The 21600-nt window shown below is 43.2% G+C and overlaps 1 protein-coding gene across 2 annotated transcripts in view; it reads right to left on the bottom strand.

The window, feature by feature from the left end:
• Positions 1–367: 367 nt before the first annotated feature.
• Positions 368–21600, bottom strand: part of UHRF1BP1L (UHRF1 binding protein 1 like) — a 151585-nt gene continuing 130352 nt past the window's right edge. The window contains exons 18-21 of one of the 2 annotated variants that reach the window (XM_040439651.1): positions 10432–10688; positions 5972–6074; positions 4663–4871; positions 368–1086 (exon numbers count right to left, since the gene is read on the bottom strand). In XM_040439651.1, the coding sequence (XP_040295585.1) occupies positions 964–1086; positions 4663–4871; positions 5972–6074; positions 10432–10688 (692 nt within the window). In that variant the 3' untranslated portion in view covers positions 368–963. Of the gene's footprint in view, positions 1087–2219; positions 2373–4662; positions 4872–5971; positions 6075–10431; positions 10689–21600 lie in introns of those variants that run through there. The other variant, XM_040439660.1, reaches the window with a different exon arrangement.

The raw sequence follows: 21600 nt of genomic DNA, 5'->3' as shown, positions 1-21600 counted from the left end.
GGTGATAGGTGACCGGTGGACAGGGGCTAGATGACCCATCATTTGCATCATTATATACTCTCCATGTGAGGCCACACTTCACAAGAATACGAAATCCATCTAAGCTCCCTCACCATGGGGGTTACACAACACTGATAATTCATATGGAGTACTTCAGATTTCCATTAATAACCAACACGTAGTTCTAGTGAGCAGAATTTGCTACCTAGAAGCAGGGTCCTGCTTGTTTCTTCCTCCTCACCTGCAGTTTTTCGTCCCTTCATGATGATTAGACAAATTAACGCTACATATAGAATGTTTCTTTTAAATACATCAAGCCCATTAATAAAAAATAAAAAAAACACCACAAAAAACGAAATGCAGCCGCATCAAATTATTTATTGATAGTGCAAATAAAAATTCAAAAATAATTGTTAACCAATAATAAAACCAATTTTGTCTAAAGATAATTAACATACTGGATGTTACACTTTTCTTAAATAATTAAACAATTTGCCAAAACCTTTTTTTATTTTATTTTAATACTTTGAAAACAAATTCAGAGCTTCACATCTGAAATCTAATAGATATGGTTAAAGAAGTTAAAGAGAAAAAAAATAAGTGTTTTTTTCTCTCTCCCAGAAGCAGCGCCACTCTCCTGTTGTGTCTGGTAGTTCAGCTTTTTTTCTATTCAAGTCAATGAGACTAAGTTGTAATACCAGACACAGTTCATGTACAAGAGTGGCACAGTTTCTAGAAGAAAGCAGAGCGTTCTTTCTAATCCCCCTTCAAGACAATGGAGCAGTATGACGGTCATGTAAAACATGTAGTCTTTATACATCATCTTCAACTCCTGGAAGGGAAAAAAAATGGTCCTGGTGGCTCGAATTTTAGTTTTAGTGAACTTCCAAAGGAGCCGCAATCAGAAATGCTACTAAGCGTATCCAATGGGTTATAGTCCAATACAAAATCCAAGAGCTAGCGCTATTTGTCCAGTGTAAGCCTCTTAATTTGATGAAGTAAGCTGTCCCTTTCCATGTGGGCCTCTGCAAGGGCCATTTTGGTTTTGGCCAATTCCTGCTTTAGACATTCATTTTCGTCAAGAAGCTGGAGAGAAAGGACAAGAAACAAGTTACTGAAAATGAGATGAAATAGACTTGGCTTGCTGCTTACAGAACTAAAGGCGGCCATTTTGTAGGCTAAATCAACATGTCCTCCAGTTCAGATGGCCGTTGCTGTATATTAAGGTTCATATTACACGCACAAACCCCAGCCCAATCACTGGTCTAATGATCCAAAGGAACAGCATCATAGGGATCTATGATGCAGGGTGCGAAAATACACCCACATTACGGTCGTGTGAATGAGGCCTAAATCATTCCCTTTCAGGTGGAAGCATTTTAGCTGGAAAACTGCCCAAAGCCTGGCAAAGTCAGCAGAATTCATGTCACATATACGGATCCGCTGTTATGTAGCTAGAGGGAGCAGGCTGTCTTAAAGCAAGATGCAAATGGCATCTCTATAGATTTTCCAGCCTCTGCTCTCCTCAGCTAGCTGCAGTGTTTCCATGTGTGAAAGGGGTTTGAAAACTGCGCGTCCATTAACATACTGAAACAATAGCCGCTATGTGTGGCAGTACCCTAATAGCTATATACGAGGGTGCTATTACATGTACTCAACAGCAGCTTTACCTCTAATTGCAACTACGCTTGGACCTGCCACTGTCTCAGGTCGTAAGCCCAAGTACGGGACGGCAATTGGCAGTAAACAGGGAGTTTTACCCTCCCACTAAGGCATGTTTAATAGATCCCTTAGGAAATTTGGCTAGGTCACAGCGCTGCACATTTAGATTGGCAAAGCAAACCATTAACCTCAATAGAGGTAGGTGATTGCTGGAGAGCCCTAGTGTTGGGCCTAAAACTGTTAGACTTTATAAAATACAACCATTGCTCACTTCCACCAGTCCCACACTGCTGCAGTACCGATGCTGCTCCGGTCCCAGCTGCTATCCACTTCCTCTCCTTCCATGAAGTGGGTCACTGCTATGGCCAGCAATAGCCCGATTGGTTTTTCCTGCCATTTCCGGAGTGCCAAGACAGGAAGTGGAAAGCAGTGGGGACAGGAGCAGCAGTGGAACAACGTTGGTGGGGGGGGGGGGGGGGGGGGAGGGGAGGAATCAGTGGAGGTGAACATTGATTTGGTTTTTTATTAAAGCTCTCCCTGAAAAACTTCTTTAAAACCCATCCCACCTAATCAATTTCCCACTAATGTCAAGGGGAGCCCACAACATAAGTGTCAAAATCAGCTGTATCCGCCAGCAGATGAAAAAACGTACTACGCTCTCAATGGCATAGGCATTACATGCCTATCTTTCCCAGAGGGTGCCAAATGACCTGAAAAAAATAAAAATAAAATACACCCTACCTTACGATTCCTCTAGAAGTAAATAAGGGTTCCCATTCAATGACTACCTGTAGAGATTTTGAAAACTACTGTATATGGAATTTATACAGACAATATATTGGAAGATTGTGTAACTTTCATTATAGGAAGGATAGCATTTTTTGGGGGATACTCCTTTAAGACAACAAAGTGAGCCATCAATAAAAAAAAATGGGCAATGCTGTCTGTAAAATGTGATAATAAACCAGAAAAGTGACATTTCAGAGGCACGGTGAAGCACACTGAGCTTCTAAAGCACTTCTTCTTTAAGACTGCAACTGTCATCAAAAAGTCCAATAAATATTTCAACACTAACTACTTATTAATCTAGACCTCGCCAAATAGCACGTTAGTCTCCTCCAAGAGATGGACCCGGCCCCAAATCAGATCTTCTGATTACACTGCGCACTTCAAAGACATAAGTTATTAAGTGATAATTCATTTGGACACAGCAGACATACTATTTTATTTTTATGGAAATCATAATTTCTTTCCTTTAACTGTTGTAAGATCTACAATTACTCTGAATTCTATTAGTCTCTTTTATCGCACTTTCCCTGTAGCACTGCAGTTTAGAATTAAAAAAATAAAATAAAAAAAAAATGGGAATTTTCAAGATTCAAAGGGTATATCTATAGTGTAAAATTAAAATAATTTAACTTATTGGTGGAATTTAGGGGTTAATTTAGAAGTCATCTAGCCACAGAAACAGCAGAGCAGCTTCCCATTGATGACAATAGGAGACAGATTCCAGGCGGCCACCGCTGGATTTTTGATGCGGAACCTGCGGCAACATTCCAGTGTCAAAAGATGCCTCAAAGTCTAAGGAAGTATTGAAAAGTCTGAATGGGTTCTATCTGCAGTAGGGCTGAAACAATTACTTGATTGAATCGAGTAATTCGACACAAAAAAATCCTCGATGCAAATTTTTGGCATTGAAGATTCGTTTGGGTCATTTGACCACGGAGCGGGAGTGAAGCGCTTGCTATTACTTACCGCACCGTGGTCACCAGCTGATGGCACTGGGGGGGGGGGGCAGCTGATGGCACGGGGGGGGGGGGCAGCTGATGGCACTGGGGGGGGGCAGCTGATGGCACTGGGGGGGGGCAGCTGATGGCACTGGGGGGGGGCAGCTGATGGCACTGGGGGGGGGCAGCCGATGACACTGGGGGGGGCAGCCGATGACACTGGGGGGGGGCAGCCGATGACACTGGGGGGGCAGCCGATGACACTGGGGGGGGGCAGCCGATGGCACTGGGGGGGGGCAGCTGCTGAGTTTTTATAAAGAAAAACTTTTTTTTAACTAGTTTTTGGTTATTCGAGTACTCGCTTAATCGTTGGATTAATCGACAGAGTACTCCATTACAAAAATAGTCGATAGCTGCAGCCCTAATCTGCAGCATCTGCATGGATTTCCGCAAGCTCCCTACAGATGAATGGGGCAGTCGCAGAACATTCTGCACCCAATCTGCCGCATGTGTGTTAACCCTGCAATAGCCTGTGTGATAATGACACACAGAATAATGAAAAAATTACATTAAATTGAAAACAATAAATAAAATAATAAAAAAAATTAAATTTAAGTATAAAATACACTTTTTCCACACACATTACATAAAAACAAAAAAATATACCTATTTTTGGTATTCCCTAGCAACCTAAAGTACTATTAACAGGCTATTTATTGTGAAATGTGAACAGTACAATAAATGAGCCAAAAAACACATAAAAATTGCACAGTAAATGGTGTCTAAAAAAATAATTTCTCCTACATAAAATAAAGCCTACCTCAAGGAAAAAAAAGATTTACTGCAACATTAAAGGGGTCACCATCAGGGCAGTGTTGTGGTAATGCCAACAGGCAACCCATGAAAAATAAGCTTGATGCGTTGCTTACTACAAGAGAATTAAACGTAAGTGTCTTTATAGGGGGAGCTCACTGCATAGAGCTGGAATATGAGGTACAAAGCTCCCCCTAGAGGTGACTGCAGGAACTCTGTGACTGTATGATGGGAAGCTAGAGATTAAATTTACAGCCCACCACGAATAAAACCGATTTACCATTCTGAACAGTAACCTCTTCACTGAGATGGACTGATTCCCAAGGAACCGAGAGTTTCACATCACAATGAAGCTGGATAATCAGAGCATCACCTTAAATGTGAATTCAAGGTCGAAGTCTAAGACTATGATTAACACATCAGAGCTCATCCCTTCCAGCAATGTAGACGGATAACGTACCTGTTCCATACTAATCACCGGCATCTTCCAATTGAGGCTCCCTTTTACATCCAACGGCTCAGCGGGTGCGGGGCTGTCACAAAGTGTCTGTGTGCATTTTGTAGCGTTACTTCTGTGCTGTATACTATTAGTACTGTCAGAGTTCACTGAAGGCATCGCATTTGATTCTTTAGGATTGGTGCTGGTGTCAGTGCTTGAGTCTGGATTACCTTTAAATGAAAGAAATGTACTGTATATCATAAAGATAATGATTATCTTTATATTTTTTTAGGTAAGTGGCACTGGCTGAGTATAGTTATGCACTCGGCGGAGTGGCGTAGTGTAAAATACATTTGCCACGCTGCTGTACATTTGAATTGCAAATATAGAAGGGCACCATGCTGAATCCTTGCCCCGGGTGCTGGAAAGCCTAGCTACACCTCTGGTCAAGGAGATGACCTTCTAACAGTGGACAATCTCTTTAAATTAGGCCAACTAGAGGAAACTGCTAAGTCTACTTTCACACTGACGTTTCTGGGTCCGCTTGTGAGATCCGTTTCAGGGCTCTTACAAGCGGCCCAAAACGGATCAGTTTAGCCCCAATGCATTCTGAGTGGATAAGGATCTGTTCAGAATGCATCAGTTTGCCTCTGTTCAGCCTCCATTCCGCTCTGGAGGCGGACACCAAAACGCTGCTTGCAGCGTTTTGATGTCCGTCTGAGGAAACTGAGCCAAACGGATCCGTCCTGACTTACAATGTAAGTCAATGGGGACGGATCCGTTTTCACTGACACAATCTGGTGCAACTGAAAACAGATCCGTCCCCCATTGACTTTCAATGTAAGTCAGGACGGATCAGTTTTGACTTAGACCTTTTTTTGAAATAAGAATGCAAACGGATCCGTTCTGGACGGATACAAGCGCTTGCATTATCGGTGCGGATCCGTCTGTGCAGATACAAGAGGGATCCGCACCGAACGCAGGTGTGAAAGTAGCCTTAATTGATTAGAAATCACTGGAAAATGGTATGGTAAATTGACCAGTACTGCCCCACAACAATAGTCTGCATAATGGCAGATCATGTTCCGTGTAATGCTTTCTCAGTTCAGGACAAAAGCTGGAGAATTGAACTGTATCAAACCCTTTAAATTGTTGTCCAAAATTACAAGTTGTTTTTTTTTTTTTTACAGAAACAGCACCACTCTTGTCCATGCGCCGTGAGCTTAACTCCAATATCACCTGACTGCTGCAATACCAGACACAGCCAATGGAGGAGAGTGGAGCTGCTTTTTATACAGGTAATACATTTCACTTTGAGTGTTGCACTTACCTTTGATACAGAAGGATCCATCATCATATCTCTCAACAAAGAGATTCTCAATATTTAGGACAATGGACTCTGGGTCACTGTTGTTATTCCTGGGACTATCATCCTAGAAGAAATAAATAGGGGAAGTCAGATGTATACATAACCTGGCAAGTTAGTGTGTAACAGGACTACACTATATAAGGAGGGGTATGATCATCCATTACCAAGAGTTCATCTAAAGAGAGTGTGTGTCCAACCCTTACATATTATGGAACAACACATACGGCAAAGCCACAATAGAGCTTACTGTATACTGTTCTATTATTGAGTTCAATGTACAATCTGTATACAGTCAGTACCTAAGCTCCCCCTAGTGGCAGTTACAGGTAACCAGTATGTTAAATTTTGAATTTATGCTTATAAAGGGGATTTGCCGCTCTGACCTATATTGAGATACATGAAAAGGGTTTTCTGAGATATTTTTACAGATCGTGGGGGTCACCCGGGACCCCTGCCGATCAGCTGTTTGAGAAGGCACTGGGGCTGCAGCTTTCTCCCTGCTCACCAAGCACAGTGCCGTCCATTTGATAGCAGTTGTGCTTGGTATTGCAGCTCAGCCCCATTGAAGTGAACTGCACCTTGGCCATGTGACCAATGAATGTGACATCACATGGCCTAGGGAAAGCTGTGAGAAGGCCTGACGAGAGTGCCGATGCCTTTTTAAACAGCTGATCGGCGCGGTTCCTGGGTGTCAGACCCCCACCAATCAGATACTGATGACCTATCTATCCTGAGAATAGGTCATCAGTGAAAAATATATGGGAAAACCCCTATAAGAAATTAGCTAATTTTTTATTTTCTAAACAGATTTAAACAGTTCAAGGATGTACACAGATTTTAATTCTCACACACAAGCATCAATAAAAGAATGTTATATATAGTGATACATGCATTAACCATTGGCATTCAATATGCACTACTGCAGCTATACCACACACCCAATACAATGCATAATAACCATGGTTACTTCTGTATACTATATAAGGTTCCAAAAGGCACAAGTCTGTCTATGAACAAAGCAAGCACATACTTACCAATTACTGGAGCATATAAATGCATGTAGTTTTTTTTTATTCTAGACTTTATTTTGCCCATTTATCTTTGTTTTATGTTCAATAATACATACACTTAAAGGGAAGGGGCGGGTGGTAAGCAGGGCCTGGGATTACACCACACTTAAAGTATAATTTATAACGTAATTAACATTTATAGCGTAATACAAGAAGACATTATTAGTAGTGATTCATGTTCAGTCTCTAGGAATATTTTTGCAGACACAGTACTGGGAGCTTTAGGGGATCCCCGGGGTTTCATAGATATTGGGCAATGTAATATAATGGGTTTCTGCGTGTGGTGAAGTTGTAAAATAATTTTTTATGAAATATTCTTCATTATTACAAGAGCAGAAATTAACTACAATGTTTCTTGCTGCCTCAAGCTTGTTATGAATAATTATACAAGTCATGGGTATAGTAAAGCAGTCCACATTGGACATCCTCTTCCCATACATCCTTTCTGCGTTTGAACTCTACAAAGAGAAGCTCTTGCTCTGGCATCCCTGGTGTTTCAAGGATACCCACCGGTGTCACTGAATGCCATATGATACTTCTTAATAGTGAGCAGCCTCTGATGGTCAGGAAAAATGGCCTTGGGATTTCTGTTGTCCAAAGTGAGTAACCCTCTATATAACTGTGACATTTATACTTCTGAAATTCTAGCTCAAGGGTATAAACATAAAGTATCTCACAAAAGTGAGCACACCCCTCACATTTTTGTAAATATTTTATTATATGTTTTCATTAGACGGCACTGAAGATCTGACACTTTGATACAATGTAAAGTAGTCAGTGTACAGCTTGTATAACAGTGTATATTTGGTGTGCCCTCAACATAACTCAACACATGGCCATTAATGTGCCCTCTCCTCTTATCGCCTCTTCCCACAATCGACTCCAAGATTTCTCCCGTGCATCCCCCATACTCTGGAAGTCGCTACCCCAACATATCAGACTCTCACCTACACTGGAATCCTTCAAAAGAAACCCGAAAACCCACCTCTTCAGACAAGCCTACAACCAATGACCCTGCTGCCTCTATACCGCCATGACCAACTTAACTCGCACCTACTGTGTCCTTCTCCCATACCATGTAGATTGTAAGCCCTCACGGGCAGGGCCCTCTCTCCTTTTGTACCAGTTTGTAACTTGTCTTGTTTATGATTAGTGCAATTGTCTGTATTATGTATGTGCACCGCTTATCATATGTACAGCGCTATGGAATGAATGGCGCTTTAATAATAAATAATAATAATAATAAAACCGCTGGGAACAAAGGTGAGTACTTGTGCCCAATTAGCCAAGTTCGACATGGCACCTCATGGCAAAGAACTCCCAGAGGAGCTGAAAAAAAATGAATTGTTGCTCTACATAGAGATGGCCTAGACTATAAGAAGATGCCAACACCCTGAAACTGAGCTGCAGCACGGTGGCCAAGACCATACAGCGGTTTAACCAGACAGGTTCCACTCAGAACAGGCCTCGCCATGGTCCACCAAAGAAGTTGCATGCACATGCTCAGAGTCATATCCAGAGCTTGTCTTTTCATATAGACGTATGAGTGCTGGCAGCATTGCTGCAGAGGTTAAAGGGGTGGGGGGTCAGCCTGTCAGTGCTCAGACCATACACCGCACACTGTATCAAATTGGTCTGCATGGCTGTCGTCCCAGAAGGAAGTCTCTTCTAAAGATGATGCATAAGAAAGCCTGCAAACAGTTTGCTGAAAACAAGCAGATTAAGGACATGGATTACTGGAACCATGTCCTGTGGTCTGATGAAACCAAAATAAACTTATTTGGTTCAGATGGTGTCAGGCGTGTGTTGCGGCAACCAGGTGAGGCGTACAAAGAGTGTGTCTACAGTCAAGCATCAAGCATGGTGGTGGGAGTGTAATGGTTTGGGGCTGCACGAGTGCTGCCAGCAGTGGGGAGCTACAGTTCATTGAGGGAACCATGAACCAAAAAACGCATATAAAACTGCCAGCATTACCTCATAGTAGCCCCCAGTCTGTTAATAATCATATGTTTGATCGGTTTATCTGATGCTCCATTGGTTCAAAAAACAATGTTTTAAGCACCATCAGCACTATCTTGCCAGTCAGCGGCTTCCTTGCTTCAAGTCAAGATAAGCACGCCCCATAACCGTCCCCTCTTTTGTTAAATTGACAGCCTGAAGTGCGGCCAGGATCGCATAAATCTCGCTCATGCCCGGTGCGCTCCTTGGTAAGGTGCGTTCCGGTCTACGGCTGCCGCTGTTAGCCGGGTTCCAGCAGCGCACTGCGCATGCACGAGACTTATGCGATCCTGGCCGCACTGGCGGCTGTCAATCTAACAAAAGAGGGGACGGTTAGGGGCGTGCTTACCTTGACTTGAAGCAAGGAAGCCGCTGCCCCTTGACTTAAAGCTGACCTGCAATATGGCGCTTAAAACATAGTTTTTTGAACCTATGGAGCATCACACTAACAGATCAAACATATGATTATTAACAGACTGGGGGCTTCTATGAGGTAATGCTGGCAATTTTATATGCGTTTTTTAGGTGACAGGTTCCCTTTAATGGCCATGTGTTGAGTTATGTTGAGGGCACACCAAATATACACTGTTATACAAGCTGTACACTGACTGCTTTACATTGTATCAAAGTATCAGATCTTCAGTGTTGTCCCATGAAAATATATAATAAAATATTTACAAAAATGTGAGGGGTGTACTCACTTTTGATAGATACTGTATGAAGGTCCATACTTCTATGGACCCACTGCAGAGGTCTCTATGGGCATGCTGAAAAGATTAGTGGGCCTACAGTCATGACTGCACATTCAATTGTACATACAGTCAGATGCCGAGGCACCCCCTTCTTTCTATGTCTTACTTGTCCATCTGATGAACAGTGTTCTGTGGCTTAAAAAGGGCCTTATGAGAAAGGGCTAAAAGCAGGGCCAGGATGAAGGGTAAGTGAATGCCCTGGGTGCCATCCCACATCAAAGACTGGGGTACAGACAAGGATTTAATGCACAAAAGCATTTTACTGCTGAGCAAGTGGCAGATATACACAAGATGAAATACTAGAACTAATGGGGAGAATTTAGCCACCTCCATATGTGGTGGAGGCAGAGAGGAAGACTATGAACAAGAAGGTCAAGGTCGTCCATGCCACTAGTTTTCTTTGTCAAAGTGTCAATAAACTCAGGAGCAGCAATGTAAATTGGCATGGGCATATATTTCAAGTGAGGGACCACCACTCTTCATAATTTCTGAGGAGATTCTGAGCAGTCAAACTTTTGACTGCAAAATGTATTTCAGGCTGTACTGAGAACACAGGAGCTACTAATATGTCTAGCATGGTGGAAATCTTATATATACTAACCTGTAAGTGAAGCTTTGCCTTCTGAACCCTTATCTTCATTGGCATGATTTCGGCAACTGAATCCTCATCTATGAAGTGGTGGATATTCGCAAGGGTGGAGGTGAAGAACTCAGAGCTAAAATCTGTCACTTGGCACTGGAGGAACCCATTTTCAGCAGCAAGTAAAGAATAGCGTTTAGCGCTAGGACCGGTCTCTAGCCTCAGACTGATCTCCGGACACGACTTTCTCTGCCCCTTTGATGACTTTTGATCAGAGTCTGTTGAGGACACAGAAGAATCAACCTTAATTTGCTTTCATTGACCGAAGTAGACCATACATGCTTAAAATTTGCATTCCAACAACAGCAGAGAAATTTTGTTCACATTAGTTTTTGTTGACCATGACAAACAGAATACTGCAAAAAGAAATCTGGTGAATCCCATTACAAATCAGTGCGATTTGTTATAAAATGTATTATGTCATGGATTTAAAAAAAAAAAAATGGAGTTCTAACTTTTCAGGGCAGTTTTAAAGCCTGTATTACACTGCCCAATTTTTTGGCCGATAATCGCTAACGAGCATTTACATGAATTGTTAAGGATCATCTGGCAGTGTAATACTGCTGCCGATTGCCCAATAATCTGGCAATCAAAATCTTTTGACATGTAAAAAATGATCATTTGCAGCAAACCACTATACATCATGGGGACGAGCGAAGGCATAGTCACAGCAGCGGTTTCCTCCACTAGCGAGCAGGCTATTGCCGGAACGGACCGATTCCCTCCCGAAAATCATCTGCCACATCGGGTTGTGTAATACAGAGTTTCCACTAGGAATCTAGATACTGATCAGGTGCTGAAAGAGTCAACCATATTCCATAGAGCTCAGTGACTTTATGCATGGAGAGGGAGAAGATTGGGTGCAACATAAATGAACTGAATGGACAGGTCTATCACTCTCCATTACACAGCAGTAAGGTAGCTTAGTGCTTTGCACTGATCCCTCAGCTTCAAATATTGCCTGGGACAACATTTGCATCAAATTTGTCTCTTCGAATGGGTTTCTTCAATTCTCCAGGTCATCTGGAAATCATACTAAGTCATCTACTGGCTTCCTAGGATATTGGCCTCAGTGTGATTATGAGCTTTTTATGTGCTTCTGAGCCCCACTGAGGAAAAGGACTGAGGTCCGTAATTACATTCTTGCCTCGACAGCCCCTTTCTGAAATGAAACCATCCTTGGAATCAATAGAATGCAGCAAATTCAGCTTCTGAATCCCCCAATGAACTGCTGTAATCAAGTTGTATCCAGCTATATATTTCCATATTTCAGCCGCATCAGTGGAAATGTATTATTATTATGTATTATATGTAAAATGAATAGCTGTCCATATAATACATGAACCAATTGGTTACAATAGGGTGAGAGCCACTCTATGTTGTTACCAGCTCTCTACTCTGGCTCAGAGATGGGTCAGAACTGCGGTGTTCACTAAAGGAGTTCTATCTACATTTCATAAGGGGCAGATATTACACTACATGTGAATATGAACAGAAAGTGGGCACTTCACCTTTCAGATGTAGGCATAGGTTGGGCAAATATCTGGGAAAATTGTCACAGGTGGCACCAGACTTTACCATAGGGAACAGACCACTGCTGTATTGAGTTTTTATAATCTTTCAAAGATATTTTTTATTGAGATTTTTTCTTATTGTAAAGTACACATAAAGGTAGGTTATGATGTTACAAACATTAATAAAATGTTAGCTTAAACTGTGGTGTCTCTGAACCCAAAGTTCCATTCTTTTCTCACTGCCTTAAAGGGGTTGTCAGAGTTATGAAAAAAAATAATATATAGCATTGTAAATCTGATGGGCAGCAAGATATAACTAAGCTAAGCAAGTTTTCGGCAAAAAATAAATAAAAAAATCTATATTTCCTCATTGCCCTGGCTCTCTTCTGGCCCTTTGTTTATATGCAATAACAACAATCTCTGCCCCTCCCCCTGCTTTTCAAAGGGAGTGAATAAGCGCTGCCCTGAGTGACATGCCTGCCTGCTCTGGGACTCAGCAGTATGTTGTATGTGTAGGACTACAAGTCCCAACTGTACAAGGACACTGCTGATACACACAGGATCCTCTCCCTGCCTGTTCTTGTGCAATGCTCTGCAGAACTCCTCTGTCAGCTCCTGTGCCCAGCATTTGTCTCCTCACTGTCTGCAGCTACTCAGTAAAGCCTTCAGCCCTAGGTCTGTGCAGCTGAAGGGGTTAAGAATCCAGGGAGAGAGCAGACAGAAGCAGACGGCAGAGCAGGGGGGCGTGGCCAGCACAGTATCTGCTCTCTCAGGCTTGTGCATCATCATCAGAGCAGGGAGAGAAGCTGACATCACAGGTCATATGATCCTCAGTAAAATCTGAGAAAGGAGCAACTACAGATGCAGTAAGTGCATGGTAAAGCTGTTACATTTGCCTAGTTAGAAACATCCATAGACCAAAAAAATAATTTAGACAACCCCTTTAACTCATCTCATTCATACTATAGAATCCCGTTGTGCATCTCAAAGTCCTTTCATCTAATTGTCACGGTCCCTCAGGTGACTGATGTAGGAAATCAAGGAGATTGGCTAAGCGTGGAGGAATCTAACAGCCTCCTTGATTCAGTGGTGATAGGGTTAATGACCACTTCCCTTTTCTCAGCTGTTGCTCAGTGGTCATCACTTCTACCCTTTATAGTCTTACCCCACCCTTCTGACTATGCGGTTGATAGCTTCATTTGGGTTTGGTTGAGTTGGTGTGAGATCATCTCTGGTGTTTCTGTTCTTCCATTTCTACAGAAGTTAAAGGGGTTCTGCACTTTGTTTTAACTGATGATCTATCCTCTGGATAGATCATCAGCATCTGATCGGCGGGGGTCCGACACCCGGGACCCCCGCCGATCAGCTGTTTGAGAAGGCAGCGGCGCTCCAGCAGCGCCGCGGCCTTCTCACTGTTTACCGCTGGCCCAGTGACGTCACGACTAGTATCAACTAGCGTTGGCGGGGCTGAGCTCTGTTCACTTGAATAGAGCTTAGCCCCGCCCACACTAGTTGATACTAGTCGTGACGTCACTGGGCCGGCGGTAAACAATGAGAAGGCCGCGGCGCTGCTGGAGTGCCACTGCCTTCTCAAACAGCTGGTCGGCGGGCGTCCTGGGTGTCGGACCCCCGCCGATGAGATGCTGATGATCTATCCAGAGGATAGATCATCAGTTAAAACAAAGTGCAGAACCCCTTTAAGTGTCGTGTTTGTTTGTATTTGTTAAATTCCCTGTTGTTGTATCTGGGCATGAGACAGAGACTTCCATTCGTCCATCTGGGGAGAAATGGGTTGTCTTTGGTCCTATACTTATTCCAGGGCCTTATAGGGAAATCAGGGCCTAGGTATCCTGCTTATGAATATTCCTACCTTCAAGGTCTATATTGATAGGTAGTCAAGGGCCCAGATTAGGGTTGTCTAGGAGGTGACCTGTTTCTTCCCTAGTTTCCAGGCCCAGTTACTGTTCCCCTTCCCTCCTGTGTTCAGTGTGGAGTTTCCCCCCCACACTGATCGTGATACTAACTTTCTACTCTATCAATAGCGTTGATACTTCTTTTACTGACCTTTTTACATTCATCCTATGTATACAAAAGTATAATGTATAAAAAAAGGCAGATCAACCAATGGTTTTTCACAGCGAGAGAAATGCTTGTTCAGAAAATAGCAAAAATAGCAGGAATGTTTCAGCTGAGGATACATTGTAGACATACAGTATATCAGAATTCCTCTAGTAACAACTAGTATGTGAATTATTCATCACATAAATTAAATAAAAAGGTTTTATGTGACTATAGGATGGTAGGCAGACGGACGCAACAAAAAAGGCATTCATGCTTATGATGACATGGAAAGATAACTTCCATAGGGGAGAACGGTTGAGTCATTTCAGAGGTGGAGATGGAGGTTTCCACCTCTCAGTACACTCTCTATCGCAACATGCAAGAATCCATAAACAGCACTATCTAAAATTTCTTAAACACAACTTCTTGTCACATAATGTACCCGTGTCTGGATACCCCATGACCATAGTATTCAGATATGGCCCAATTATGTAGCAAATTTGCCGACTGTGAAAGAACTGGAACACATCAAGGTAGACAAGTTTTCGAAAACTCAACAGGAAATTTTCATTAGTGAGCATGACTCTTCCATAAAAAAAACAAAAAAACAAAAACAAAATAATATTCACCACTAAAAATATGAGAGAATGAGGGGATTTCTCTCAGACCATTAGTGGTGATTAAGGTAGACATACGGGGTAGATACCCAAAGAGCAAGATGTACATGATTCATGAGGGCAAGGCCTCATACACAGAGCAAAACCTGTATGGTGTCACCAAGAGACCATACTTATTACTAGTCCCATATTTCACCACAAGTGAAAATTGTGTAAATTATGTAAATTTCGGAACATTTTGGAGGCAGCCCTGAAGGAACGAGTTTGGGGTTCTTAAACTGTTACTGACTGTGCCCAAGATGATGTCTTTCCCCAAATGGGAATCCTTCCCAGGTAGAATTCCTCATTAAAAGGTGTTTTCCCAGAGATCAATATTGATGAGCTATCCTCACTCCCGGCACCCCCGCCAATCAGCTGTTTGAAGAGACTGCAGCATTCCAGTGAGTGCTGCCACATTCTCACAGCATGCCAAGCACAAATGCTGCATTAATAAGGCTACTTTCACACTGGCGTTTTTTGCAGATCCGTCATGGATCTGCAAAAACGCTTCCGTTACAATAATGCAACCGGCTGCATCCGTCATGAACGGATCCGGTTGTATTATGTCTTATATAGCCAGGATGGATCCGTCATGAACACCATTGAAAGTCAATGGGGGACGGATCCGTTTTCTATTGTGTCAAGAGAAAACAGATCCGTCCCCATTGACTTACATTGTGAGTCTGGACAGATCCGTCTTGCTCCGCACCACATCGCGGACAGAAAAACGCTGCTTGCAGTGTTATTCTGTCTGCGATGGGGACGCAACCAAACGGAGCGGAATGCATTCTGGGGCACTCCGTTTTGTTCAGTTTAGTTTTGTCCCCATTGACAATGAACGGGGACAAAACTGAAGCCTTTTCTTCCACTATTGAGATCCTATGACGGAAACTCAATGGCAGAATTGAAAACGCTAGTGTGAAAGTAGCCTAATGCAAAAAATATCTACAATTTTAAATCATCTGAATTAAACGTTATGTAAAGAATCATTTCTATAATATTTTTATAGTATCTTAATTTAAACCATCCATGGAGACAACATACACTGATCACAATCCTCTTTATTCAGCAATGATTATTACAGCTAGCTTTCTCCTTTCCATTCTGATAGAGCAGTGCCCCAAGTGGTCAGCACCCAGATTATCATTCATGCCTTACAACAAGGACAGCCCTAAAACCAAAGCATATGTTTTTTTTTTTTATTCATTGTATTCCATGCCTAATTTCTGGACCTAATATTAGCAAATACATCTAATCACATTCTTTTTCAAGTATGCAGCATGAGCCTGAAGAAATACGTAATCTCATGCGTTTCCAAATCTGTATATGTGGTTGGGAAATGTCACTGAAAAAACACAGGTCTTAAAGGGCATTTTCTATTGCTTCAATACATAAAAAAAAACACAACTCTGCAAATACCGAATCTTTGATTAAACGTATTCTATTGGTTTGTGTATACAGCTCCAATAGATATCCCGGGCTACAAGCTACAGATCATCCCTTCCATCTGCATGTGTTTCTACTGACTAGAAGTTATCATGAAGAGAGAGCAGAGGAAAAAAAGTAACACATGACTAGAGGGTCAATGATCCCTGATTGAAGTCGGGAAGGAATTTTTTCCCCTAAAATGAGGAAATTTGACTGACTTTTTTTTTTGCCTTCCTCTGGATCAACGTTGCAGGACAACAGATTGCATTGGATGGACAGATGTCTTTTTTCAGCCTTAAAGGGAACCTGTCACCAGGATTTTGTGCATAGAGCTGGGGACATGGGTTGCTAGATGGCCGCTAGCACATCTGCAATACCCAGTCCCCACAGCTCTCTGCTCTTTTATTGTGTTAAAAAACCTTTTTGATCAATATGCAAATGACCTGATATGAGTCCTGTGTCCGGAGATGAGTCAAGCGGAAAGGAGCCCAGCACCGCCCCGCGTCCTCCAAATCTCCTCCTTGCTGGCTGACATCACAGAGCTGGAGCGCCGAAATCTCGCGATGCGCGAGCTAGCGCATGCGTAGTTCGTTCCCTGTGCTGATGCCAGCACAGGGAATAAACATGATAAACATGATGCCGACACTGCGCATGCGCTGTGACGTCAGCCAGCATGGAGGAGATTCGGAGGACGCGGGGCGGTGCTGGGCTCCTTTCCGCTTGACTCATCTCCGGACACAGGACTCGTATCAGGTCATTTGCATATTGATCAAAAAGGTTTTTTAACGCAATAAAAGCACAGAGAGCTGTGGGGACTGGGTATTGCAGATGTGCTAGTGGCCATCTAGCAGCCCATGTCCCCAGCTCTATGCACAAAATCATGGTGCCAGGTTTCCTTTAAAAACCATGTTACTATGTTAGAGGACCAGACTACACAAGATCTGTCTGTAGTCTGTAACCATGGAGACACCTAGGCCTGCACTGGACCTGTACATTTAAAATGCCAAGAGAATTTTAAAAACCATTTCCAAAGCTTTTGCTTCACTGTTGAGGGATGGGATAGTTTTCTCTGTTGGGCCCAAAACAACAATGATTTTGTGATGTGTCCCTACATGGTGATCCTATGATTAGAAGCATCTAACCATGAACAAATTGTGAACAGTAATCAACTATGGTTACCTGTTTATGATGGTGTACTTCTACTGTGTGCAAATGTGGAGATAAAATGTGCTCGCCATAGTGAAGCTCTCAGAATCTCTTGACAGTTGGCTGTAAATATGTTTCTTTCTCTATAATCCCTTTCAGTAGGAGTGTGAGGCAGTTCCGTCTTTACAGATTAATTTGAGGCAGTTGTCTGTATAAAGCCGCCATTTCACAAAATAATGCAATTTCTCTTTGGGATTTACAACTATGTGACAGTGCTTGGAAACCACACACAAGTATCTAAGGTGATTTATTCTTCTGGAAGATTTAGTCCCTGGTTTCTTATGTGAAAATGCCTCTTACTGGACCCTGTGATCTCAATCAAAAAGCAATAGTGGGGTGTCCGCATCTCACATGGATCACCACCATTTGCACTAGGTCTCATTAAAGGGGTTTTCTGGGATTCATATATTGAGGATCTATCCTCAGGATAGGTCATCAATATCTGATCGATGGTGGTCCAGCTCCCAGCACCCCCGCCGAATAGCTGTTTGAAGACCCGGAGCACTTTATGAGTGCCGTAGCCTCTTCCTAGGCCAGTGATGTCCCGTTCATCAGTCACATGGCCTAAGGGCAGCTCAGTCCCATTCAAGTAAATGGGCCTGAGCTGCAATACATTACAATGTATCATCAGTCTGGAGTCCAGAACTCCTACTTAGACTAGATACACCTGTATCCACTTCTCAGCTGAGCACAGGACTGGATATAGGGCAGATACCCATCTTTCAAAGGCTTTTCTGAAAGTAAAATACTGATGAACTATCCACAGGACAGGTCATCAATATCTGATCAGTGGGGGTTCAATGTCCAGCACCCCCGTAGATCAGTTGTTTGAAGAGGCTGCTCTGGTGAGCACTGTGGCCTCTTCCTAGGCCAGTGACGTCACGTTCATTGGTCACATAATAATTCGCAGCTCAGTTGCACTCAAGTGAATGGCCCGGGCTGTAATACTGGGCACAGTCACTATACAATATAGGGCGCTGTACTTGGTTTGCAGTGTGAAGGCGTTCACCGGATGCTGTGGCCTCTTTAAACAGCTGCTCAGTATTGATGCGAACTCCACTGATCAGATACTGATGACCTATCCTGAGGTTGGTCAACTATCATATTCCTGGAAAACCCCTTTGGTCATGGTAGATCAAAGATATGAAAAGGGATACGTTCAGGGAGAAAAAAACAAAATGGGGCTCTTCTCCCTTTCACAATTGGCAGTTAAAGAGTATATAAATATATACATTGTGTAACATTGTAGATGCAGTTTGCCTTCTTTGAGCAGCATTCATACTTCTATAGGTAGCCACTGGGTCCACAAACCTAACATGAGCTCCTATTATGTAGAGGAACAGCTTAATGTTTTTCCTGCATCAGATTACTGTACCATATCTGGTGTAAAGACAACACTTTCCAGAATGCAAATCACCAGATGAAGTTCTGTGGTGAAAATGAGCCTAGGGCTGCAACGATTACTCGATGTAATCGATACAAAAAAAATCTTCCATGCAATTTCCCTGCATCGAGGATTCGTTTAAATCACGTGACCACGGAGCGTGAGTGAAGTGAAGCCTCTCACTCACCGCTCCGTGGCCTCCTGTTGGCACCGCGCTGCACTGACCAGGGCCTTGCGTGCTCACATCGTCAGCGCGCTGTCTGATGCTGTGTGTGACGTCAGGTCCCTCCCAGTGCATGTAGGGAAGAAGACGCAGTCCGCCTCCTGCGGACTCCATGTCAGCCAGCCGCGCACTTCCAGGAAAGGTAAGTATATTGGTGATTTGAAGGGGGCACCTGTGATTTGAAGGGGCTGATGGCGCTGGGGGACATGGCATGGAGGGGCTGATCTGATGGCACTGGGGGAATGGGGGACATGGTGGATGGCATGGAGGCACTGGGGAAGGGGGACATGGCAATGAATGGCATGGAGGGGCAGATGGCACGGAGGGGCTGATCTGATGACACTGGGGGAGTGGGGGACATGGAATGGAGGGGGTGATCTGATGGCACTGGGGGAGGGGGACATGGCAATGGATGGCATGGAGGGGCAGATGGCACGGAGGGGCTGATCTTATGGCACTGGGGGAGTGGGGGACATGGCAATTGGCAATGGATGGCATGGAGGGGCTGGTGGCACTGGCCCTGGGGGAGTGGGGGACATGGTATGGAGGGGCTGATCTGATGGCACTGGGGGAGTGGGGGACATGGCAATTGGCAATGGATGGCATGGAGGCACTGGGGGACATGGCAATGGATGGCATGGAGGGGCTGATGACACTGGGGGAGTGGGGGGCATGGAGGGGCTAATCTGATGGCAGAGGGGGACATCATATGGCAATGGATGGCATGGAAGCATTGGGGGAGTGGGGGACATGGCAATGATGGCATGGAGGGGCTGATGGCACTGGGGGACATGGCATGGAGGGGCTGATCTGAACTTTCTAAAGGCACTGGGGGAGTGGGGGACATAGCAATTGGCTGGTGTAAAGGTCAACTGGTTTAGCAACCAATCAGATTCCACTTTTTTATTTTTTAGAGCTCCTTTGGAAAATGAAAGGTGGAATCTAATTGGTTGCTAAGGGCAACTAAGCCAGTTCTACTTTACACCAGATTTGATAAATTACCCCATAGTTTTTGTTTTTGACTTTTAAAAATGCCAGAAAGCCTTAGAAGAAAAACAGTACAGGTGGGTTATGCAAGACAGTTAGAACTAAAAGTTGCCTGAAAGTCTTCAGAGTTGAACAACATAAAGGGTAAGGCAATGTTTATGTCTTACTAGTTTGTTTACTTGTTACTAATTTTTTTTTAGTAATTTACCATTTTTTTATTAGAATTTTGCTTTTAAAAGTAATTTTCTCATCTTATTTAGTTTTCTTTAACAGCTTAGGCCAGGTTCACATTGCAGTGTGTGAACACTGGGACTCTGATCATCTGTAGACTGGCCGGAGTACGGACAAAAAATGCTATGTCACTGTGCAGCATTTTTGGTCCGGGTTAAAGCATCCGGATCCCCATTACAGTCAATGGGCATCCAGCTATGACAAATGCAGCCAGTGAACTCCGGCAGTCTGTTCCTCCGTCGGAGTTCACAACATAACCTTAGATACACATTCTGGCAGAAGAACAGCCTGCTGTAGTATACCGTATTGGGTATAGCCCGATACTACCAGCTATATGCTCTCATTGACTATAATGTGGTCCAAGGCCATCTGGCCATGTTCTGGCATACATGCTGGGTATCGTCCAAACAAAAAACGCTAATTGAAGCATTTTGGGGTTTTTCTTGTCTGGCCAAAACCCAGCTTGAATGCTGTAACAAGGCCGGACCCCATTACAGTCAATCGCTGCAGCAGCTGGCAGTATCCAGCTATACCCGATACGGTACATTCTGGCTGTTCTTCTGATAGAATGTATATTGCAGCTGTGAAAGAAGCCTTATGTGTGTGCAATTATTTGCTATACCACTGTAAGAAATAAAAATAATGTTTTTATAAAGCAATATGTTATTTTAAGAAGGTTTTTCTTATTAGAGTACTCTATTAATCGTTGGAATAATCGATAGATTACTTGATTACTGAAATAATCAATATCTGCAGTCTTAAATGACCCAGCAAGAATTGGGGGATTCTACCTCTGAAACCTGCAGAATTGTAAATGCAGCTCTGGAGCACAATACAGGTTGTAACTCGGGATCAGTACCAAATAAATTAACCAATGTGTTTATAAGTATTTCAAAGATGGACATAACCTTTAAGAGTCTTTAAGACCACAGAGGTTTAGGCCATGCTGTGTTTTTACAAACTGCAATATACCCTCCCTCTCGTGATGTGTGTCAATTTTTCGGCTTACTAAATTCGGTGGAGACACTAAACGCACAGGAAAAATTCTGATAGAAACCATGATTGTATTAGTGCTAAGTGGTTAGACGTAGGAGGAGGGCTTTGACAGCCCCCACTCCAAATGGAGGAACCACTCCACAATGCATTTGCAAAGTCTTCAGACCCTTTCACATTTAGTTATGTTGCAGCCTTGTACTAAAATAAAATATCTACTTTTTCCCCCTATCATTCTGCACTCAATACCTCATAATCACAAAGTGAAAACGCAAAGATTTCAAATATTCTATTATTCAGACCCTTTACTCAGTACTCAGTTGAAGCACCTTTGGCAGTGATTACACCCTCCAGTCTTCCTGGGTATGATGACACAAGGTTTGAACATCTGGATTTGGGGATTTTCTGCCATTCTTTGCTACAAATCCTCAAACTCTGTCATGTTGG

Source organism: Bufo bufo, chromosome 1 (genome assembly GCF_905171765.1).
Source record: "Bufo bufo chromosome 1, aBufBuf1.1, whole genome shotgun sequence".
Lineage (NCBI taxonomy): Eukaryota > Metazoa > Chordata > Amphibia > Anura > Bufonidae > Bufo > Bufo bufo.
Note: the sequence above shows the minus strand (reverse complement) of the source record. Positions and strands in the feature narration are given on the sequence as shown.